The 25464-nt window shown below is 48.6% G+C and overlaps 1 protein-coding gene across 4 annotated transcripts in view; it reads right to left on the reverse strand.

The window, feature by feature from the left end:
* The window catches only part of EDA (ectodysplasin A), a 71492-nt gene that overhangs the window by 13281 nt on the left and 32747 nt on the right, over positions 1-25464 (reverse strand). For all 4 annotated transcript variants that reach the window (XM_080352386.1, XM_080352385.1, XM_080352384.1 and 1 more), the window contains exon 2: positions 13943-14048. In XM_080352386.1, the coding sequence (XP_080208512.1) occupies positions 13943-14048 (106 nt within the window). The remainder of the gene's footprint in view (positions 1-13942; positions 14049-25464) is intronic.

The following is a 25464-nucleotide window of genomic DNA, read 5'->3' on the forward strand; positions in this document are numbered from 1 at the left end:
GATGGAGGACAACACCTGCACCTGCTGAGCTGCTGTCACACGGCCACGAAAGGCAGGAAGGCAATGCTGAAACACGGTGGTGGAAACAGCCCTGTCAGACATGGCACAATACTGATGCCACTCGGAAAGTGGGGGTGAAAAACTCTAATCCCGATCCTCTACATACAGAAAGATGAGTTTACATAAGAACAATTTCACAGAAGGTCAAGAAGTGGTCAAAGGGAGCTTGGCTGGTTGGCCATCAGTGCTTGGAAAGAGATGAGAACACCCCTTGGAATGGCGACGGTGATGGGCATGGAGGGAGAAGACCCGTTAGGTCTTGAAGAACAGCTCTGGCATGTCCTTGTGGGTGCAAACTGCTCCTCAGGACCGTGATGCTGGCAATGAGAAGGCTTCTTCTAACCTCCAGAAGGGGCAGCATGGGCTGGAAGGGTCTTCTGGTTCAGGGTCACTGCTGGAAAGTCCCTCAAAAGCTCATCAGCCCCTTTGGAAATTGGAGAGGCTATTTGTTGCCGAGCTACTAAAGCCATAGCTACGAAGCTCTAAGCCTGACTTGAAGTGTTTAAGCCAGCTACCTGATCCTCCGCTAAAATTTATCATCTCTTCCACTGGATTTCCTGTAGGAAAATCCCACCGGCTCCTGCTGTAATAACTCAGGGCAGCTCCATCGCCTGTCAGCCGAGTTCTTCATCACGGGACGGGATGAACCCAGCAAAGGTGCTGGAGCAGCAATGCTGCACGTTGAGCTTCTGCACTCAGACATCTCCAAAAGCTGGTTTTCCATAGTTATTTGGAACATAAAACGATAACAGAAAAGGAGGGAACATCAAAGCATCAGTAATGGTAAAATTTGAGGGACAGGTACAGGCAGGAAAAGATGGCTCTAGATGACAATAAAACCCTCAGAACCACCCTGCTGGGCACCTGCAAGGGCAACGCCGAGTCCTCACCTCCAGCTATGGCCGTGGGTTCGAGCGACGAGCCCCTTCAGCTGCAAACTTCTCACTTCAGACCAAGAAAATACTTGCAACCGATGAGCTTTTGTTGTGCGAAACCACAGCTGTGGCCCAGCAAGCAGCAGAAGACATCTAAGCGTGCTTCAGGGAGCAGGTTCTCGCCCCCAGCCCCTGCAGCCCCAGCATCTGCTGGATCCCTTCCAAGGGCTTCAGAAAAAACCCACCAAACCCACAAACAACAGATGGTGATGCAACTCAAGGATATTACATATGACATGTTTTCTCTTATAAAGATTAATAGAGTTTACCCCCCCAATTTTTCTTTCTGCATGCTACACGCTGCTATGATTTACTATAAATAAAAAAATATCAAAAACTTCTTTAGGACATATGCTGATATAAATAGTATATTTAAAAAGCCCTGCGTTCACTTATTAGTTGTGTGTGTGGATTAACAAGGAATAGTTTAAATTCCAGCAAAACGGTTCAAACTGGGTTTATTGATGGGAACAGATCTTTGTAATTACGTGTATTTTATACAAACCTATAAAAGGTTGCCCGGTATAGAAATCACTCAACCGAAGGATGAGTACCTCGGAATGCTGCTGAACTGCCCAAGTTCTCAGCGCTCTGCCCCCATGCTGAGATGGAGGTGCTGGGAAGTCATCCCAGGTTACAAACAGAATCAGAGACAAAATCATGCTGAATAAAGGGCCGATAGCATCTTCCCAAAATGCCAGAGCACTTCTCACTCTGCCATGAAATAAGCATAAGGTCCACAGCTAAATTCAAGATGAACATCTAGTTTTGAAGAGGAAAACAGAAGCAGGGAGCTCTATGTGACTTATCTAATATGCATCTTTTCAGAACCATATTGTCTTTGAGCACTAGAAAAAAAAGTAGCTTTTTATGTGAAGTATCAACTTCTGGCTGTAGCTGGAAGAAGAATATTAGGTTTAAATGATCACTGTTCTCCATAGCTATGGAAATCTGTGTATTTTTCCAAGCCCTGCTAGCCATCTGGTTTAACAGAGAGTCCACTTGCTAAACCTCAGACAAAGCTCTGAATACTGCCCAAATCCACAGACTGACAGAACTGGAAAGGAGTTCCTGGACATCAGCTGGGACACCATTCCTCATGGAGAAGAAACAGAAGCCGAGCACAAAGCCAGGCTCTGAGGTTCAGCTGACAAGTGCTGCTGACCACCCAACCCAACCCAACACGGTGTCTCCATCTCCACAGAAAGCTCTGACCACCAAACGCCCCCAGCCATCAAAGTCTCCCCCTTTCCACAAAGGACATTCTCTGCCACTTGGAGCCTCCCAAAAAACAGAGGGGCAAAGTGGCTATTGAAATGTCACCGTTCCTGACCCACACCTGGGGATTAACCAGTCCCGTCGACTTGCGCAGACAGCAAGACCTGCAGGAACCATTACGACGATCGAGAATTAAAGAATTCCTACCCGTTAAGCCTCTCATTGATCCCTCTGTTTTGATCGCTCTCTTTGACCAATACTAAAGGTGGATGGGGCAGAAAGAAAAGCTCAAGAGCTTCAAGCGATGAAGAATCTTCTACCTCCTTTGATGTAAGTTGGCCCAACCCTTCCATTTCAGTCCAACTTCTGAAACGCAGTTGTTTCATTTACAGAACTGGTGTAATGATATTTACTCCATTCACATGGGTATGAGATATGTCAGGCTTTTCAAATATTTTTAAGTGCGGCATTATTAATGCCAGACTATGGTGGAGCTGGGGAAAGGAGGATGTTAGCTCCCAAACACATGCTTAATCTAGAACATGTGGTTTTGGGGGAGGTTTGGAACCAATATGTTTTCAACATTTTCAGGAAATTTGGTCTATCCAGATGAAAGCTTCTTGGAGCCTACTGAAACACCAGTCAGCGATACAAATACTGAAACAAGATGAATTTTTTCCCTTCCCTGAAAAAGAAAGTGCTTCTTCACCAATTCCAGAACTCGAAGAGCAGCTTTACCATTATTACTCTAGTAATAGAATATATCAGAATACAGCGAATATATGACAAAACAGAATAGGGAGCTCAAAGTAGAAAGCGTGGGAAGGATCAAACCGTGCTGCTTGGTGTTACCAGCACACAAGGCAGAACCCAGGGCCATTCAGTTTTTCCTTCACCACCATCGTTGCTTCTCTCTCTACTTGACTCTCAATTTTGTTTTGAACTGTTGAAAATTCATGTGTGAACACAGTCACCCTTAATTGTCTTTTTCTGGTTACATCTTAAATTGAGATGCTCGATGACAGCATCCCGTAAACAGCGTTCCTTCCTCGTCCTGCGTCTAACGGCATCTTAATTCCACGGCAACACCCAGAGTCAGGCCTGGAGGACACCCCGGCCCCTGCTCTACCATCCTGCACTTCAAACTCTGTGCACAGGAGCAATAAAAGCCCTGAATTTCAGGAATGTGCTGCCATCCAGCGGGACCTGGACAGGCTGGAGAGTTGGGCGGGGAATAACCTGATGAAAATGTAGAGTCCTGCATCTGGGCAGGAACAACCCCAGGTTCCAGTATAGGTTTGGAAATTACATATTAGAGAGCAGCATAGGGGAAAGGGACCTGGGGGTCCTGGGGACGGCAGGGTGACCATGAGCCAGCACTGGGCCCTTGTGGCCACGAAGGCCAATGGTACCTGGGGTGGATTACAAGGGGGGTGGTCAGTAGAGGTTCTCCTTCCCTTCTACTCCGCCATGGTGAGACCCCATCTGGAATATTGTGTCCAGTTGTGGCCCCTCAGTTCCAGCAGGACAGGGAACTGCTGGAGAGGGTCCAGCGCAGCCACCAAGATGCTGGAGGGAGTGGAGCATCTCCCGTGTGAGGAAAGGCTGAGGGAGCTGGGGCTCTGGAGCTTGGAGAAGAGGACACTGAGGGGCGACCTTATTAATGTTTATAAATATATAAAGGGTGAGTGCCATGAGGATGGAGCCAGGCTCTTCTCGGTGACAAACAATGATAGGACAAGGGGTAACGGGATCAAGCTGGAACACAAGAGGTTCCACTTAAATTTGAGAAGAAACTTGTTCCCGGTGAGGGTGGCAGAGCCTGGAACAGGCTGCCCAGGGGGTCGTGGAGTCTCCTTCTGTGCAGACATTCCAACCCGCCTGGACATGTTCCTGTGTAACCTCACCTGGGTGTTCCTGCTCCATGGGGGGATTGGACTAGAGGATCTTCTGAGGTCCCTTCCAATCTCAAACATACTGTGATACTGTAATCTTTGCTTAGTGGTAACTCTGTCATATTCTAGAGTTATAGGCTGCTAAGTCCCCAAGACAGGCCCGGAGCTCATTCACAGCGGACAATTCTTCTGACACCCCACCCTGAGCTGAACTCAACTGCCCAATGCTCAAAGCCAGTCTCCTCCAGCCCGAGAGATCAAGGAGAGTTTGCAGCTCATCTCAGACTCTTTTGAGGCACTCCCTTGGCCCCGTTCACTCTTTGAGGCTATTCACCACATGTCTCCAGGGGAAGCATCTCGCATTGAGGTCTCCCCCAACACTTCTGGGACACCGTGCCTCTTGGTCGGAGGGTCTGAGAAGAGCTTGTGCATCAACACCAAAGGCTGAGACTCATTTCTCTTGTGGTGAGTGAGGTATGAAAGGGGCCTTCTGCTGCCTCGCCGCTCTTCTCCTCTGAGCAACCCGACAAAGGACAAGCCTACACCCATGTGTCATCCAGATGATGGGATGCTGCTCCAGGAGCTCCATGGCTCGGTAGCCTGCTCCCTCCCTATCCCTCTGATCCCACAACACCAGACCTCAGCTCGAGCCTATCAGTCTGAAAACAAATGGAGAGAAGTCACAGCTCATCCCTGCCCCATCTCGCGTGTCCCCAGAGTGACATGAGATGGCAGAGAGCCACAATCTCTCTTCCTCAGGCAGCTTCAGACGATGTAAGATCCCATCACATTACAGGGATTTTTGCCAAAGTTTTTTATTTTCTCCTGCCAATACTCAGAGAGATTTTTGCCTGCTTTGATATTTACAGAACAGGACTCCTCAGGAAATAACATGGCCAAGCTCACAAAGAACAGGAGGGCAGTTAAATGGAAATATACAGAGATACTGGCCAACGGTGACAGCAGGTTGTGATGTACTTTATACTGATCTTTAATCATATCAAAGGGGGAAAAAAAGATCAGTTATTGCAGTTCTAGATGACCAGAACTGAAGTGTGAGCTAAGCGACCACCAGTCAACAACCAGCTCACTGGTCCAGGTGAAAGTACCTTGTGAAGCAACTACCCCCTGCCCGGCTGGAGCAGGGCAAGGAGCGGGATCAACGGAATTGCTCCCATGCATTTACCAGGATCTTCCACATTTAAAGGACAGTGTGACTCGCAGGTCATCAGCTGCTGTCTGAAGAGACTTGTGCTGGAGCACGTAGAGACCCACCAGCCCTGCCTACCTGTGAATGGCTTTTTGGCAGAAGGAACAACACAGGTGTGAGGTCATGGAAGAAACAGGCTGGAATGGCCAGTCTGTCACTTCTGTCACGGTGCTGGTCATGCTTTGGGGGACAGAGCTGCATCCAGTCGCCTTTTGAGGTCCCCTCCATCCTCCGTCACTCCAGGACGCCAGCTCTGCTGAGTCACAACTCACTGCTGGCTCCCTCGAGGTGTCCGCACTGCAGCGGGAGCCCCCACCGCTCTGCGTGACAAAGAACAACCTGCTGATTTATTCCCCTCATCCCACTCACAGCCACTTCGGGCTCGGTGTCGAGGGACCAGGACAACCTGCTGGTACCACGAAGGCTTTTACCAACAATCTCCAGCTAGTAGGTGCAAGCACACCACAGTGCAAATGTGTTCATGAGCGAAGACAAAATCCTGCTCCCAATTAACTACAGAGCCACTGTTGCTGGCAAAATCATATTGCGCTGCCTTCTCGAAAACACAGAAAACCAGTCAAACATAAATCTCCACACTTCTTAACTCTGCTCCCACATAATCTGTCCCAGCCAAGGTCCTGGGGTTCACACCAGAACCTGTGGCCATCGTATTTCATTTTCCACACTCTCACTGGCTATGGAAGAAGAATATGATGTGCCTTTTGTTTTCCTTCAGGCATTTAGGTTGGATTCCAAAGGCTGGATCTTTACAGCAGAGCTGACAAACAACATTACAATTTCTAATTCAAGTACCTCAAGGCTTTTTTTGGCTTGCTGGCTGGACTCACAAGGCTTATTTTCTATACACCACTGCACCCTATTGCTTACTTTATCAATACCACATACTTGAATTCAACAATTTAAAGCGTAGTATTACAGCTGTGTTTTTATTTTGTTTGTTTTATTCGGTTGTTGCTTAACACAAAACATTCTGACATTTTAAGTCATATCCCACTAAGATAAACAACGAACATATGTCATGAATTCCAGCAGAAATGATTCCCAAGTGGCGGAGCAGCAAGGTTTTAACCAAGCGTACGAAAGGCTCTCTTAAATTGTTTGCTGGGTGTTTTCAATGCGCTCCTCCCCACCGCAGCTTTCCATAAGGAATCGAGGGCAGGTGGGAGGAAAAGACTGACTATCACATCCCTGCAGAACTTGACGTGTTTTAAGTAATTCTGCCTCATTGGACTGAAAGCCTCTGTAGCATTGAGTCTGTAAACTGATGGTTTAATTCCATGGAATAGCATGGGATGTATATCCAAAGATATATCTGTGTGCATATACACGCGCTTGTGTTTATACGAATCTGAAAAGGGGTTTGAAGGAAACCCAGAAGAGACCCCAGCGCTCTTTGGGAAGCCAAAGCCAAGTCATGACACAGCAGAGCGGTGCCTGCCTCAGCCAGCTCTCCGGTTTACCCATTCACAGCATTTCAGACAGATTAACGGACTTCACCAAATCCTGCTCGCGTTAATGAGATCCGTTACGAACCCAACAATGTCGCTATACATCATAACCAACAAAGCCCTCATGAAAACTTGCAACTGCCGCGGCTCATTCACAACTTTTTCCCCCAAGACCTTCCTGCTGGTGGTCTTCTCCAGCCTTGCGCAACCGCGCTTTGCTTATGGCTGATGTATCTGGCCTACTATAGCCAAATGGCTTTTTAACGAGCGCCCAGACAGGCCACAACTGAAGACAACCTCCCAATTCCCAGCGCCAGCGCGGCAGCTCTGGGTTTGGCTCTTCAGTCCCACCCCAGCCCCGCAGAGAGAAAAACCAGCTTATTCAGCCCAAGATGTGCAGAAGGCGGATGCAGCAGCATCTCCCTGCCCATTTTGGAAGGTTTATGTGCTCCAGCTCAGCACCAGCTCCTCAGCCTCTGTGCTGGACCCGTGGATGCGGCCAGAGGGCCGGTTTATCCACAGAAATCAAAGCTCAGCTGCAAATGCTTCAGCAAGACAGACAATAGAGCCTCTCATACTGTGGGAAAGAAATCACCAGCTACCAGCTGAGTTCAGCGTTTCCAGCGCTCGGTGCACGGCATCCGTAGCTCAGATGCTCACATAGTTCAGATGCAATCGCATTCCTGCCCGGCTGGGACATCTGTTCTCCTCTCATTAGCCCCGGCCATGTTTTGTAACAGAAGAAACTATCTGAGATTCCTGAACTTCAGTATTTGACCCCAGGGCATCATGAAAGCCTCAGTTTTCAGAAGTGAAATTCATACAGAACCACCAGTCACTTCTAATAATGTTGGGCCCTGCTTAACATGCAGCTGTAAAAGAAAGCTTAGAGGCTGAGTCCGAGCTCCAGCAAAGCCTGCGGAGACACGTGCTGTAGACTACGCTCTGAGGATCCATCGGGACAACTCTGAAACCCACCCCGAAGCAGAACCAGGGCAAAGTATCTGAAAATGCAACTGAGTGGAGAATTCCTTCTGAATGTTCTCCACATCTCCAAACCTTCCAGCTGTCATCCCACCACCTTATCCAGACCCAGCGGGAGGCACCAGGGAAGGACAAACACACCAAAGCTGCCCTGCGGATGGAACGAATCAACAGCACTTCATCACCGCTTTACAAATATTAAGAGTAATGAAATAGGGTTGTGGTTTTTTTCTTTGGAACAACCCAGGTCATGACTGGAAAGGCTGGTGAAGACAACAGGAGGCAAATAGAGGTTGCGTATGGATCAGGACACGTCAAAAATTACCCGGTGAACCCCATGAGCTGGAGTGATTCCTCCTCACAGCCACCACACAATTAGGCTTGTGCGTCTCCCAGCAGGTTAATTGCTTTTCATATTTAACAAGCAATTGGGACAGCAAATATGCCAGAAGAATTCTGGACTCCATCAGTTTTCAGATCTCAGTGCCTTCTTGCTGGCTTCGTGCAGCAAAACCTCATGGAAATCTCCCCCTCAATGCGTCCCGCAGGAACGAATGCCACTGCCCGGGCTTTTCAGCATCACACCTTCTCTAGGTACAGAAAGCGACCCCGAAAGTCTTTAAACTGAAATAGCACATTGGCTCAAACCCAGATGTTAACACCTCTGCTTTGCGTGGGTGTCCACCACATTGTGCTGCTGGACTATCACTGTATCCTCACGGCTGAGAAGTGCCCCAGGTGTCAGACCTTACACAGATACCTGCCTTATTGTCATAGGCAGAGGTGTAACATGTAGGTAAGGATCTGCAAATGAGCTGTGGTCTTAATTTTACTGTAGCAATAACAAGCACTGACAGCAACGTCACAGGAAAGGGATGGAGATCGTGCACGAATGTTCAGACATCACCTCAGTTCCCCCCTTCTCCCACTTTAGGGGCAAATCACCGAAATTCTGGGGGAATCAGTTAAGTGCAAACACTTTGTGGTGAGCCTTTTTTTTCCTTTTGGGACGGTCTCCTGCCCTCCGGTATCCAGGAAACGTCCTGTATTTACTGCGTGCTCATCACCATGGTTTCGGAGCACAATAAGGCTCTATCGCCCTTCATACATCTGCGTTTCTGGGAACGCCGGGGCTTTGGGGAATTGCGCGGGGCCGAGACAAAGGCACCGATTGTTCTGGAGGCCGAGGGACGAACCTGCCCTTTCCAAAGGAGAGGAAGCGGCAGGAAAAGTCACCATTGTGATCTGGATATTAAAAACAAAAAAAAATTAAAAGCCCTATTGCATCGTCAGTGCTGCCAGGTCAGAATGGGGACGGAGGGAGCCAGGGACCCCCAGACATGCTCCGGCATCAGCTACCTGCTAAACCAGCCTGAACCCAATGATGAACACTAACCAGGTTCCAGTATAAGTTAGGGAATGACCTATTAGAGAGCAGTGTAGGGTAAAGGGAGCTGGAGGTCCTGGGGACAGCAGGGTGACCATGAGCCAGCACTGGGCCCTCGTGGCCAGGAAGCCAATGGTACCTGGGGTGGGTTAGAAGGGGGTGGTCAGTAGGTCAGAGAGGTTCTCCTGCCCCTCTGCTCTGCCCTGGGGAGACCACACCTGGAATCTTGTGTCCAGCTGTGGCCCCTCAGTTCCAGCAGGACAGGGAACTGCTGCAGAGAGTCCAGCGCAGCCACCAAGATGCTGCAGGGAGTGGAGCATCTCCCGTGTGAGGAAAGGCTGAGGGAGCTGGGGCTCTGGAGCTGGACAAGAGGACACTGAGGGGCGACCTTATTAATGGTGATCAGTATGGAAAGGAGGAGTGTCAGGAGGATGGAGCCAGGCTCTGCTGGTGACAACCAATGGTAGGACAAGGGGCAATGGGTGCAAACTGGAACACAGAAGGTTCCACTTAAATTTGAGAAGCAACTTGTTTGGGGTGAGGGTGGCAGAGCCTGGCCCAGGCTGCCCAGGGGGGTTGTGGAGTCTCCTTCTGTGCAGACATTCCAACCCGCCTGGACACCTTCCTGTGTAACCTCATCTGGGTGTTCCTGCTCCATGGGGGGATTGCACTGGATGAGCTTTCCAGGGCCCTTCAACCCCTGACACTGTGATTCTGTGAAATACTGAACCCACGTAGCCGGCACATCACTTCCAGAGCTCCGGGCAGGAGGAGGGATGCAGACGAGCTGCTGCTCTCGCCCGATTCGGATTTTCATTTCAACAAAAGCCATTTGCAGCGCCGGAGCCCGCGCGTTCTCATCCAGGACTTTCCCCGGCAGCGAGTGCTGCCAAAGTAGTAGGAACCAAATTGTTGTCAGCTTGGGACAGCCATCTGCTCGGCCTCCCCCGCCGCCCCCTCCCCGGCAGCCAACGGGCAGCGGGCGCTTGTGTTTCTCACCAAGCGCAATAGGAATAAAATCTCGGAAGGGAATTAAAAAAATAACAAAAAAAAAAAAGAAACCCCAAACCAAGAAGCACAAACCAACCAAAGCAGGAAAGCAGCACCGCAGGGATCTGACTGCGAACAGAGATGAAAGCAGGCAAAAAAGAAACTATTTTTTTAAAAAAAACCCAATGTTTCTAAAGAGTCCTATTGACATCTGCTTTGTAAATGCTCTGTCATTATTTATAACCTCCAGAGCACGGAATTGTCTCTGTAGTTACAACCATGCTACTCTCATATTTTGGCTTTGTTAGCAAAGAGCCAGCAGCATTTTTACTGGTGTTCTGGGAATAGAGATCTAACATTTAATACACAGTTTATTTAAAAGTGGACTAATTTAACATTCTTGATGGTTCCTTTTAGCACAACTGTTGCTAATTACCAGCTCCGGAATGATTTGTTCATCTGGGAGCAGCAGCAGTTCCACAGCAGCATAAATACACCAAGACAAAAAGGAAGGAGACATTGGAGAGGGTCAAGTTTTAGCGAACTAAGGGAAATTAAGTGGCAGGTGGAGTTGGTAACACAGAGCAGAAAGAACATTGTAAAATGGACCTTTAAAGGGGATAATCCCGGTCCTTGGGAAAAAAACAGTGGCAATTCTTAAGCCATGCAAATGTTGGTTGTGGTGGCACGAGGAGGATGGAAGGTGGCCTGTGCTCCTCAGGATGGGACAGGCACCAGCCCCCGTTAACGCAGCTGGACAAACAGACGGACACACAGACGGACACACGGACGGCTGAGAGGGGGGCCCGCAGGAACCTCGGCCAGGACACGACCTCGGCTGCTTTAATTGGTTCCAGGGTGCTGTGCGTGGAGGGACACAAACAAACATGAAGCAAACGCGCTCATAAAACATGACAAACGAGCAGGACTGAAGCCGGAGCGCTCCGAGGAGGAGCTCGTGAAATACCGGAGGCATTTTTGGAAGCGCCGGGATCCAGCCGATGGTTTTGCACTTTTGCACACAATCTTTCTTGGGGTTTTTCAGCAAAAAAAACCCAAAGAGGCACCGAAGCAGCTTCACTGCTTGTCCTCCCATGACCCGTCCCTGTGGCCGCCACACTCCCCATGTCCCCACGAGACCAAACCCACCTTTTCCACAGCAAAACGCTTGAAAGCAAATTTTCCTAAAAGAAAAAAACCCAACAACAACCAAACTTTTAGGAAAGGACCCGTGTTATCTTTGGCTCTTGTAAACCATCCAAGCCATCCCGTAGCAGTGCCCAGAGGAGCAGGACTCGAGCAGGCGTGGAAGGGGACGAAGCAGCCGCCTCCCGCCACGGCTTCCACGCCTGCATCACTTTGGTCTTTCACGGCATGTGCGAAAGGACTTGAAAGTTCATACAATTAATTCCAGACAAATATTAGCAAGGCCTCAAGCGCAAAGCACAACTCCTTCCTCCTGGGAATTTATAGTTCATCCACTTTTATCTTCTGCAGGCTCTTTGGAGATCAAAGATTTGATCGACTTTCCCTTTGCAAAACTCCTGAAGAAAAGGGTGTTAGCAATACCGTGACATGATTTCATTTTATCTTTTGCTAAATGATTCATCGCCCTTCTCTAAAAAATGAAGATTCCTTCATGTAGGTCTAAAAGACACAAGAGAGCTGTTCCGTTTATTTATTGATTTTACGGTTGTTGCAAGGCCAATTCCTGTGCCGGCAGCTCCCACCTGTTAAATACTGTCCTACCTAATAAAACCGAGATGGCCAGACATGAAATACAACTGCTCGCCAACACAGCGCCACCAGCAAAACAACCCATCACTGTTGATTTTCCCCATCCCCACCGTCCGATGGGTCCAAAGCTCCTAATTTACAAAAAGACACATACAATTGGTGGAAAAGTGCTACGTTTCTGGAGTCACTCAGGGAACATAAAGCGGATCCGAGAAAGGAGAGCGAGTTAGAAACGTATTATACGACAGGTTTTCACCCAGGTGCAAGGGTGATCAGAAACACCCCCAGAACTCCACCGACTTTCAGCGTCTATTTCTCGCCGAGCAGCAATTCTCTGCACATCTGGCAAGAGAAAGGCGGCGTTACGGCAGCCGAACGGACGAGGCCGATTCCAGTGAACATCTGCCTGCGGCACTTCATCGACACCGCTCGCGTGCGGGGGAAACCTGCTACTTCAACAGCCACTTGTGGCCATGCTGGAAGTGATTTGGAGGACTTGGAGCTGAGCGCTGGAGCGGCACCGGCTCGCGAGACGATGGACCCTGTTGGGCTGGAATCGCTCGGGGAGGCTGCTCCAAATGCATCAAACCTGTCAGCATTTCGGGGAGGAGGAATCCAGGGAGTTCCATGAAGCTCCCTCTTGGAGCGGAGCCACCAGAAAACACTTTTCCACTGTGAAACCGGGAAGGTTTTGGGCGAGACGGGAAGCTCAGGAAAGGCAAAGTACTGATAGCCAAGTTTATAGTGCAGCCAGGACTTGTGCTTAGTGGGCATCAAGCTGCTCACAGACCACTCCTCCCTTATTTTTTCCCTATTTTCCCTGGAATCCAGTCTCCTCCTCTCTGTATAAAACATAAGCTGGGCTTTGCTGCAGTAGGAAAGAGCTGGAGCAATTAGGGAGGCAAGTCCTCGTGCCTCAGGGGAGCCGCACAACCACGAAAAGCCAGCGCTGGAAATAAGAGAGTTTATCCTGAAATCAGGCCGGGGGACGGGCCTGAAGGTGAAGTTATTTTTCATCATTTTCACACTTATTACTTAAGTTCTGAACGAGTGTTGAGAGTGGTTTCGGTGCAATAAAGGTGTCACCGTACTTACCCCCTAAGTTATGCTCTACCTAAGGATTTCAGTGCTGCTCTTAGAAGAACAAAGGTGACAATACGCAACCTCAGGCATGAAATTTAATTCTGGGAGGGTTCATTTTCCATTTCAAAGCATGCTTCAGACATCCAAGGGTCAGCCCAGTGTCTTCGCAGCCATCGGGAATGGCCTCCAGATCTCACATCCTCATTTTCACATTTATCAAATCAGAGATAAATACTTAGAATCACAGAATCATTTTGGTTGGAAGAGACCCTCAGGATCATCGAGTCCAACCATAACCTGACCTAACTCTAGCACTAAATCATGTCCCTAAGAACCTTGTCTAAATGCCTTTTAAACCCCTCCAGGGATGGCAACTCCACCAGTGCCCTGGGCAGCCTGTTCCAATGCTTCACAACCCCATCCATGAAGAACTTTTTCCTAATATCCACACATTGGTATTTTGGTCCCTTTCTACTCTTTCAGCGCAAGCTCTGTACAACTCTGACTTCTTCACATGGGTTTCGAACCCACCTGAGACTCCACTGCACTGAGAAATCTCATTATAAACCAGTTCCCGTTTCGTGACATGGATGTTCCAGCTGTTAATTAGACTACAAATAGCTACTTGATGGTTTTAAGCAAAGACGAGCGTACAGAACAACAAATACAGGTATATAAGCAAAAATTATGACCTTAAATGAGCACGGAGCCTCGCTATTAGAGAAGAAGAGCCAAGGACGAGATTACTAAACTGCATTAACCTGCACAGAATCTCTAGACCTACAGTTGCGGATAGCAGAACTAATGGAATTCCCTGTCTGGAAGGCAATCAAAATCAGAAGCTATTATAAGCCACAGATGCCAGCTTTTCTTTCCACATACAGAACTGTGTATGCAACCACGATCTGAAAACACCCATCAACCTTTTGCCTCCCTGCGCGACGCCGAGCAGCGCGGAGCCGAGCGGGACTCACCGTCTGGCCCTTCGCTGCCTTTACTCCTTTTATTTCGACGGACACGTCTGCCTTCTTCTCCGATGTGCAGCTTTTCTTCAGGGTGAAAGAAGTTCAGCAAGGCCAGCTGGAAGAACAAGGACAAGGTTTAGCACCTTTGGCGAAGGACGGCTGAGCCAAGCGCAGCGACCGGAGCCTCAACACCAAACCCTTTCCGTGTGAGCCGAGGTGGGGATGCAGGATGGATGCTCATGGATGTCCAGCTCATCCCAAGGAGCTGCATCCCCTTGGAAACCACCAAGGACTTGGGAAAACTCAACCCAAAGGGTTTGGCGGGGAGAAGCGCCCCCTTGGGACATAGGGGGCTGCAGGGACAGGGATGCGGGTGGCATCAGGGGAGACCTATTGCTGGAAGTAATCAAACACCCCAAACACCAGTGCAATCGTTTCTAATTATCCACTGCAAAACTTGCTCAACCCTGTAGCTCTTTCAGCAGCATTACTCACTGCCAGTAAGTTTTCCCGCTCTTGAGCTCACTTCTGCGAGCTCCATCAGCCACTGAGATTCAAAGGCCTTCAGGGACCTTTAAATCCAATTCAGTACACCACATAAATTAACACTTTAAACCTAGAGCAAGTACATCTTTATAATATGATTTTTTTTTTTTTGCCAAGAGGCAAAAATTTTATGTAGCGACCCCTTATTCATGAAAAAGTAGTTGCCACATTAAAAACTCTCTGACAGTTATTAAATCAACATCCCTGCTCAGAAACTGGAATTTCGGTTGAGAAACGTGGCCGGTGCTGGCAGCTGCCCCAGGGAGCGCTGGCTCGACACCAGCGGCACTTCCACAGGGATTCCCGCACCCTAAATTCAGGAATTGCCAAAAAGATCAATTAGGAGCCAAACACCTCGTTCTGTATCTTACAGACGCACTCTCTGCCTCTTACCAGGACGGGTTTTCTTTATGCTGAAGAAACCTGATCGCACTTATTTAAGCCATAAATATGCAAGCCAAATACAGCCCAAGAAAAGAACTTAGAGGCTTCAAAAAAGCAGCACCAAAGGTTATCGAAGGGCGTTATTGTTCTGAGAACAAAACGTGGGGCATCAAAAGCATCTCTGAGATAGCAGAGAAGAATAAACTCCTTCCCTGAATGGCTCGTTAAGCCACAGGCCATAAAATGCCTTATCAAAAGCAACTATCACTAAAGGTCTCTTTGCTTTTGAGTGTCTCTGCTCCCTCTCCCACCTCTGGGGAGCGGGGGGCGCACCCTTCTGCTCACAAATGCCGATTCTCCAGTTATTGTCCCCGAAAACACACCTATTCCAGTGCTAGAACATCCCATTCCTGCTTCCCCGTGAGCAGCCACTGGATTTTACATTTACCTCCTGCTTTGCTCCAACAAGCCCTACTGCCGCTTCATGAATGGGATCTGGGAATCCAAAGGGTCTTCCCCCATAAAAACCCCAGAATGTTTCCCAGATTCCCAAACTGTTGCTATTTAATTCCACTCGTGAGCAGGCAGGGCTACATTTACCACAGTTCCTAATTTGTTGTCCCTGCAAGGACTCCGTGTCCTAAAGGACCTCGAAACGCTGCAGGATGGCCTGGGACCGGCTCACCACACGCACAGTTATTCTCTTAAACATGCCTAAAAAGCAACAACAAGTAAAAGCCAGTGCCTATCTCCCTAAGGAAGGAGCAGGCACAGCGTCAGGTGGAGAACCAAAGGCTCTTAATTTCCAATATACATTTAGTCAATGTTGAGAAGAAGGGGCAGAGCTCCCCTCTGCCCACCCTCCCCACCTCCTGCATCCCACCAGGGTGACCCCACATGGACCGCGGGATGAGGGTGCTGGTACCCACCCCTACGCCACAAAGCGCTTATTTACATCAAGCTGAAACATCGCAGAACTAATTGAAGAAACAAATCGCATTGTAACTCAGGTTAAAAGTCCAACAAAACCACCAGCGCTGCTTTTGAGTGCTGTTAGTACTTGGCTCTCTTATCTGAGCATTTAAAAACAATGATTGAATAAAAGCTCTGCAAATGAAGCTGTGGGAAACCAGCCCGCTCAGATGTGCGGGTTCCTGCCTCACATTGCCGAGGCTAAAACTGACATTTTTCATCTCGAGAACTCAGATTTTGTAACAGCACAACCCTAATTGTGTCAAAACAAACAGATTTCCTCTTCTCCCTGCTATTACCAACACAATTCTAACATGACATCCTCAATTTTGAAAAGCTGCAGCATAATATGAAGCTCACCCTGTGTCACCTCCTTCTGCACATCTGGGCATTGACACAGAGTCCAGTGACAAATGCACTGAATTCTTTTCCAGCCAAATATAAGCTGGATCCTCACGTCACCCCACGGCCATGGTGTAAAAACCAGAACTATGGTGGGCTTGGAATAATTCGGAGAAGAGTTTCACCTGGAAAACCCCCAGGATTTGGAAAGGATGAGCCGCCCTGATTTCTCATTTTGATTGATGGGTTTTGTTGTTTCCAGCGAAACAATCAACATTTCTTAAGAGACTTGAGAGCTTTTCGCAATCTGAACAAAACCATTTATGTTTAGTCTCAGAAGGGGAAATACAAGAGATTGACACAATATGTTTATTTTCCTGAAGAGTTAATGAAAATAACCCTCCTACTCCCAAAACTCCAGCACCAGGGCTCTAAGCACGCTTTGGTCAGCACTAATAGTAATGCCAAACCTTAGATCCAAAGGTCTAAAAGGGGGGTCTAAAAGACATTACTGTCCTGGTCCAGCATTTCACTGGAACTCCTCATCCCCAAAGTCACAGGGAATTGACTCCCCAGCTTCCCCAGGCTGCACCACCCAACTCCTGCTTCATCTGCTGCCCCTTCTCACCGACGTTTTATTATGTTTATTATTTAGGGACAAACTAATCAGTCAGAAAACCACTAAATATTGTCTAAAAGTAATCTACCAATTCAACTTTGTCTTTCTAGTAAGACCAAGTCAGAAAGAGAAACGACAGTAAGGGTAAATGACCTAAATCTACTTTTTACTTAGGAAAAAACTCTATAGAAATGGCTTGTGACAGCCATTGTGACCACACCAGCTATGGGCACATGGTGCTTTGAAGCTGAATCTAATGAGAACAAGCTCTCCTGAGGATGTAACACCAGTACTTCCAGCTCAGCCCCGTAATGGGCACAAAGAGAGAGAGAAGGTTTGTCCTGGGGACGGCTGCCGCTGCCGTTGTCATGATGCAATGGATGGCATCTCACCTGTGCTGAGCAGCATAGAGGCTTCCGAGAGAACCATTGAACAGCTTGGGTTGAAGGGACCTTCCCAGCTCCCCAGTGCCCCCCCTGCCATGACAGGGACATCTGCACCAGCTCAGGGTGCTCAGAGCCCGTCCAGCCTGGCCTGGGATGTCTCAGGGATGGTTCAGCCACCACCTCTCTGGGTACCTGGGCCAGGCTCTCACCACCCTCAGGGCAACAATTCCTTCCTCCTGCCCAGCCTGAATCTCCCTTCTTTAGTTTAAAACCATCACCCCTTGTCCTGTCATAACAAGCTCTGCTCAAAAGTCTGTCCCCATCTTTCTTATTGGTCCCTTTTAAGTACATAAAGGCCGCACTAAGGTCTCCCGGAGCTTCTCTTCTCCAGCTGAACCCCCCAGCTCTCTCAGCCTGTCCCCAGCAGAGCTGCTCCAGCCTCGGGTCATTCCTGTGGCTGCTCTGGCCCCTCTCCAGCAGGTCCATGTGTGTCCCGTGCTGAGGACAGAGCTGGACCAGCCCTGCAGGGGGTGTCACCAGAGCAACAGACCTGCTGGCCACCAGGTCACCCTGTGAGGAGCCACGCTGGGGACCGGCCGTGGGCACAGCTGCACCGGCCAGGGGAGCGAGTGACGCTTTTTCCATTCACCACCCCCCGAGATACGATTAATACGTTCACTTGCAGATCTTGGACTCCGCAACTTCTGTCTGGACCTAAGGCTGAATGTTGTTGTGCCTTAAGTTGAACTCATCTACTCCCTGTAATTTGGTGTGGCCGCAACGAGGGAGAGGATTTCCAGAGCCGAACAAGCAGATGTTTGCCACCCATCTTGCGAATTATGATGCAGCCACAGATGCGAAAGGAGAAACAACCTTCAGTGAAAAGCTGCTGGCTGGACACTAGCGTTTTAAAACCACCCAGAAACATTTTGCACAAATATCAGTCGAATCCTCTTACAAAAATGTGGAGCAAACACACTCGCAGGGCTTGAACCCTTGCCTGCTAAACCTGGGTGTTCCTCACCCCTCCCCGAACTGCAGTTGGTGATTTGGAGGCGCAAGAGCTGGACCTTGGCTGGGTCTCCAGGAGATGAGATGGAGCTGGTGGAGCAGGACCAGGGGTGTGGGGGGTTGGAATGAGGTGGGTGAGATGCGGACACACCTGCAAGAGCTGAGCCCCCTGCGCTTGCTCCCTCTGGGAGGGCTACAAGAAATCGCTGTCCTGGTCCACTAATTTCACCAAAATTCCTCATCCTCGAGGTCACGGAGAACTTGTCCTCTCAGCCTTTGCACTTGTAGAGCAAGAGTATTTGTGAGGAGCCCAGTAAGCACATACCTGCTCCCCAAAAAGAAGCCGTATTTTCTCTGTATAGTTACACAACAGCGACAGAAAAGTTTGGAACAGTCACCGTTTCCCTCCTCCCCCAACCTAAAGCACTCAAATTACCTTTAGTTTAGAAACACCATGTAAACCCATTACGACTCCAAACTTCTAATCAAGACAATCACTATAGGATGCAAAAAAGGTCAAAAAGCCAAGAGAGGAAAAATCCCAGGGGAAACCAGACCTCAAAATAACCTGGGAAACAATAGTAAAGACGGGGCTCAGCAGAATGAACCCGCTCTGCCTTGGTTCCTCTCAGCAAAACAGAGAAAAACAAAGGCTCGCACACAGAAGTGTTGATTTCCTCTGCAGCCGCAAGTGGAACCCGCTCTGGAATAACCCAAATAACGCAGCCTGCGGTCCCCCCGAGACTCAGCTGCTCTAGAAGGCCAGACATTTCATTCACTACAGAACAATAAAGAGTTATATGCATAGATGCATATTTTTTTCATATCTTTTTTTAAGGTACCATACAATAGGAAGCTGTCTTCAAGCTCTGAAACCCAAAGATATCACGGAGCTATGGCTGGATATACAAACCGTGTGCAATAAGCAAACCAGTGCTGGGATGCTGACATAACTGCTAACGTTTGCGTATTTCATTGCATCCCTCCACAAATGCCCCGAATACCACACATCCCTCACAAACACTTTATAGGAGCGAAGACCTGCTGGACACCAAGGGAATGTATTTCCAGTGGTAAAACAGCATCAAAGTGAGGGAAGGGGAAAAATACAACCTGATCTATGCAATTATGTGCAAATGGCACTTCTTTTTGGTAGGAAGAAACAGCAGAATTGGGAAAAGCACACGGGCGTTCAGGTGCACGACTCCTGCAAAGTCTTCCAGAGCATATTTATCACTAACAAAAGCCCTCAAGACTTCTCTGCGTGCTCTGGAACAAAGCTGGATCCCAATTAGCCAGGAGAAAATGAGAGCAGCCAGCTCTAGAGCTGATCAATAAACCCCGCGCTCTCCTACGGCACAACATCTTAAAGCACCAGAGGAAAAGAAGGCGGCATGAAATCATCCTCTTGCATTATTGCTTAATGGTATTGTTAAAGTCAAATTCCCCCATCATTTGCAGTTTTGAAGATCATTAGTGTGAGGAGGCTAATAACGAGACTAAGCTCTTTAGGGACATTCTTTGCCAGCAATATTGTTGTTTTTCTGGAGTTCAGCTGTCGAGGCTGCGGTTCAGAGCAGCAGCTACTTGAACATCAGCCCCGTTGTCCTGCATCAGAAATTTGCCTCTGGTAACACGTGGCACAAAGAAGAAATTAAGTAGATTATTTATTTTCAAAGAGACTAGAAAGAAGTTTTGGGAGTAGCTTTGCTTTACTGAAAAAAAAATTTGACATATTATAAACCTTGGTTTTGTCATTCTGACTTTTTTTCTTATATAAATGAAAGAAGCAAAAGCGTAAACAATTCCCATTTCAACACGATCAGAATTTATACACGACGTCTTGTCTGCAAGACAAACCATGGCCCTGAACGCAAAGCTCCTGCAACATGATAAATGCCACCAGCCAGAACATGGTCAGAGATAGCGATGGAGAGAGCAGAGATGGTATTTTCTCCAAGCCGTAACTCTCACAACCCGTCTTCCTCCCCTAAATCGGGTGTTTTCAGCCCAGCCTGCCTGTGTGTGTCCTTTCCAAGGGTCTGGAGCAGGTTACACAACGTCCTCTGCAAACTCCTCCACCACCTTCTTTTCCGCATGAAAGCTCAAGTACGGTCCTGTCCTCCAAAACTCTTCCCGTCCCTATTGCGTCAGGACTCTCGTCGCTCCAACCCCCCTTTGTTCTCATCACCTATTCACAATGAAGCCCAAGGTTCCAGGGGACCCCACCGCAATTCCTCCACCTTCTGATCTTCACTTCAGCGTCCTTACTGAGCTTTTGAGACCCAAGGGTGAGCTTTGAAAGCTTTTTCCTCCCAAAGCTACGAGGCAAAGCAACTCTATACTATCCAGTTCCTGCTTCAGAAATAAAAGCACCAGAGATGATGAAGAGTTTATCCAAAGCCAGGTGGGAGTTTTGGGTTGATGGGGGAGCTGAGCGATGCCTCCGGGCAGGAGCTGTATCAGCAGAGCCACCGCCATCCCAAAACTCATCAGGAGTGATGGGCAAGCAGCCATGCAAGCATTTGGCCATTAGATAACAGAACTTACTTGGTCTCGCAGATGGAGGTGAACCAGGTAATATGGACCAGTGGCACCGCACCAGCTCCTGCCCGCCCGTCTCGGTAAATCTACAGCCCTTAACACGCCACCACCGCTGTTTTAAGCAGCAGATTTGAGATGCTTTGGATCTGCTGAGCGTTTCTGACCCTGGATTGAAAGGGCGTTCCAGAGCGGGCTGCGCAATCCCTGTTTGCAGAAGGCCAGCGAGCCACGCTCCCAGGTCTTCGAGGCACTGTGGTAACAGAAAGCTAGTAGACAACAATAAAAGAGGAGGGAGCATATTTGCCTAAGTTTTTATTGGTATTCTAACTTCATTACCCAGGAAAGCCACTGTATTCTTCAGCACAGAACATTAAATCCGACTGCCAGCTATCAGTTCAAGCCTCGTTTCAAGTGGATGAACACGGTGAATTAGTTGCCATTGGGGGGGTATAACGCAACTCAAACATTCCTGCAGATCTGAACCCTTTCAGAAACCTTCCTCCCCATTCCTCCTCCTCCTCCTGTCACAGAGCTTTAAGCAGCAGTCCTAGATATGTGACAGTGCTCTTCTTTTCGCACGCTGCACACTCCCAGGTACAGCTACCAAACTTCCACTGCCAAAATCGATAACCCGTCCCAACAGAGGGCAACCAGAACACAGCTTCAGTATTTGAAAGTGTCATTAGAACTTGGGAAGTAAGCTAGATCAAAGAAACCCACCAAATGCCACATCGTTTGCCAGAAACAACACTATCTTTAAAACAAAAGCATTTCCCCGCCTACCAAAACAGAATGGGACTCAGGCTTTCTGCTGGCTTGGGAGCGAGTCCAGGTCTTTTCCTGTGACCACGCTGTGTTGGCCTGGGGCTACACGAGGTTTATTATACAGGCTATGGCTGCTCTTCCATATTTTCAGCTGCTGGTACGCGACTTTAGCCCAGAGGGACAGTTTCACCCATGCAAAAACCTCAGCCACCGTAATTAAAGCAGGAGCTCCATAGACACTCCCGAGGAGACAAAACTTGAGGCTCAAGCCAGAGCTGCAGGCTAAGAGCAAGATGAAAGCAGTTCTGGGACAACATCAACATAATGAGCTTGGACAACAACTCCTTGTATTATTTTCATGATTTGTCTTAGCAGCCACATGTGGGCTGCGGGTCAAGGAATGAGAGGTGCTAGCATCCATGTACAACGTCCCTACGGCCACCTGGCAGCAGGGAGAGCTGACCACAGGAGAGGGTCTTCACCACACACAGATCACTACCCAAGGCTTCCACCCAGCACATCTGAACCAGAAACCAACCACGGGAGAACAGACTTCGATGAACAACTCTATGAAAAGTCAACCATGGGAGAACAGACTTTGATGAACAACTCTATGAAAAGTCAACCATGGGAGAACAGACTTCGACGAATAACTCTATGAAAAGTCAACCACGGGAGAACAGACTTCAGTGAACAACTCTATAAACAGTGGTGTTTTCTGCACTTTAAAGAAAAAATGGGAAATAAAAGTGCAAGTGAAACAAAAACGTGATCCAGCTGAACATACCACTGCTTTCTACTTTCTATCAACTCAGGGAACCTGAAGCAAATGCACTTAAACCCTGACAAGTAAGAACACGGCAGAAACAGCAGGCAGATGGGTTTGCTCTGAGCGGAAGAAGAGAATAATATAACATCAGAGAAGGAATGGTTCTGACATTCCTCCAGCACAGGCAGAATAACCCCTTCAGCCCTGCAGAACACAGCTTCTGCCACAGATCTCCATATGAAACCTATTTCTAGCATAAAATGGAACCAGGTACGCAGTCCAGATCCCCAGCTCACACATGCACCACAGCTTCAACCAGCCTTGTACGAGCACTTGAACAGCTAAACGTGACACCAAACCCAGCATCACCTTGGGCCTAGGAGACTGTGGCTTGGTTTACAAGGCTGCTCGCCCAAAGTCTCATCTCGGGACACCTTCCCATGAGGACGGTGGATGGAGCTGCGATGCTGCTGGTGGACGTGCCCTCGGCACTGCGTACGCTCCGTACGGCACAGAGCAAGGGCCGACGGTTCCAATTCATTCCACCTGTCGGCACTGGAAGGGAAAGCTAAAAACGTGAGCCAGATGTTAGGAAGAAGAAGGTCAAAGCTGAGTTTAACACCCTATATGAAGACACCTGTAGTAAATTTTTTAATGGTGGCGAGAGTAAGAGGTTCGTGCTGCAGGAACCCGGCCCTGAGCTGGGAACATGCTGCTTAAAACGCCGAAAAGTATCAATGTCAGTGCAAGGTAAGGAACCTAAATCAGTTCCTTTTGTCTCCCAAGGAAATCAAATTTAGCTGTGAACCAGCGCCAGACAGAGATCTGCTGTCTATTAGCAGGAATTCTCGGTTTTTCACATTTTAATTAGCCTTCGTAGTCTTTTTCAGTCAGCTAGGCCACGTCCCCCTCCAGATGGAGGTCACGGTTTCTTCTCCTGCATACCAACTGCAATTCTTTCCTTATTTTAGCATTTATATTATCAAAGCGCTTGTGCACTTCTAAAAAGCACCATGCGCACTCGCTCTGGGGGGAAACCTGTAAGTTTAAGTGACTCAGTCTTAGCCGTATTTCTTCCCTTTGCCTGTTTCTCCAGCTGTGCCTTTGCTTTCTCACCACCTGGGTCTTCTCCAGCACGTCCAGGACAGCACCAGGTCAGTAACAGCGTGATCTTCCTCAAGGCCATAATACGCCTTAAAGAAGACCCAGCTCCCGAAAGCTCTGCTGCTCTCCTCGCAGCACCTTGCCCAACACAACAAAGAACTGGCGTCTCTCCAGCCTTCAGCCACCCTCCGCTCTCCTCCTTCGGAGAAAGTTTCCTTTTGCTGTGTTTGACAATGCTTTTAAGGACACCTGGCATGTTCTGTTGGCGACGACAGAAACACTGATCTCATCTGGCTCCCACAACCGATATAACATGAGCCATGATGAGACCGAGAGGCCGTTCCCAGAAGACGCCGTTGGGCCGCTCTCCATGGCGCGGTTCTCTTGCACTCAGCGACTTCAACTTGCACCCATTCCAGACGTTTCTTGTGAGACAGGAGCACTGAAGTCCCAGCAGCTGGGAAGAACAGCTTCTTGAATTAATAGTCGTCATCTTTTCGAGTCCCACCTCCAAAGCGGACGCGCGCTCAAGGGGACAAAGCCACCTCTTGCAACAAATGAACAGGCAGCTCCTCCTCTGGAGCTTTCCATCAAGAATACAGCTGCAGGACCTGAATTTATTCCACTTTTCAGTTCTCTGATATTTGCCTTTTCATCTTGTGAAATTCAACATAAACCCATTGCTTGAGATGGGACTAGTGACAGCAAAGAACAGCTTTGGATTCACTCTTTGGGATGACCCCACAGGAGAATATGTCAGACATTGGAACTGATATATCTCAGCAAACTTATTTCTGCCCTTGCTATCAGAGATCTATTCCTATCCCCCCTTTTTTTTTAATCTTAAAAAAATCTTCATAATTTTGAAATCTTTTTGCTATAAACTGTTCAGATAGATAAAGTTCTAAAAACATCTTTCCTTGCTCCATTAAAAAAACACAAAGGCTTCCTGTTAGAGTGCATTTTTCCTTTCAGCACAAGGGTTTTAAAATCCTATTTTCTAAATCTGGATGGTAAAATTGGCCTTCAGCTATGATTAATTTTTATGACATTTTATTGGAAGGAGAAAAACAGAAGGGAAGGAAACAGGAGGAGGGAATCGAGGAGTCCGGATCAAATAGCATTACCATTAAAAGAAAAACAAGTCCACTGTAAATGTAACATCCACAAAATAATGCAACCAATATAAAGATAAAAAGTCCACTGCAGCAACTGGGAAATAATCTCAATTATTACACACATTTAAAATAGTTTCCATGCTCAAGCCCTCAATGAAAAAGCCAGAGAAACCCAGAATGAGCTGATTGCCCATTTTTTAGTTGCTAATCCCCGTGGTGCAAGCGGAGCTCCCCTAATTGCAGGGGCTGGGCAGCGGCACCGCGGTGTGTCCAGACCTGCCGCGGCACATCAGCCGGCTCACAACCTTCAACTTGACTTGTTCTATAAAGATATCTGCTCAGACAGTGACGGCTTTAACGCTGACTCCCGTACCTGCAGGAACGCACGATATCCTGATGGGAGACGGCGGCTGCCAGTTCAATTCTATAAAATTAATCTGCTCACATCAATTACGCTGCGTTGACTAATTAATCAGATCCACCGCAATTAGTGTCAAGAAGAGACTGTGATCTCATACAAACAGGATTTGGAGGCTCAGGAAGGGCTCGTTTTGTTGCAGGGCACGGCGACGCAAACAAGTCCCCGCAAGGCAGAGCGGCTGCGGTGCCACGGCCCCCGGGGTTGCAAAACACCACGTCCCGCTGGCACGGTGCAAACCGGGACTCAGGAGCAACTGGGACCAGCATGGGAGCCGGGGAAGGAGGGAACGGCCCCTCCAGAACGCCGGGAGCACCGAGGTCCTGCTCGGCACACGGCACCCGGGAAGCGAGCTGGCTCCGCTTCAACGTCTTGCTTGCCAAAAGCTGAAATTACGCTGCTGTTCGGTCTCCTCCTGGCTCGCTTTCCCCTGGCTGCGTTATTTCAGCCGCAGGATCTGCCTCCTCTGGAAGCGGAGACACCCGGAGCACGTTCCCACGGCCCCGGCGCTCACCGAAAGCATCGGCTCAAGGGGAAAACCCACTGGCAGCCC

The sequence above is a fragment of the Nesoenas mayeri genome, assembly GCF_963082525.1.
Source record: "Nesoenas mayeri genome assembly, chromosome: 13".
NCBI classification, from domain to species: domain Eukaryota; kingdom Metazoa; phylum Chordata; class Aves; order Columbiformes; family Columbidae; genus Nesoenas; species Nesoenas mayeri.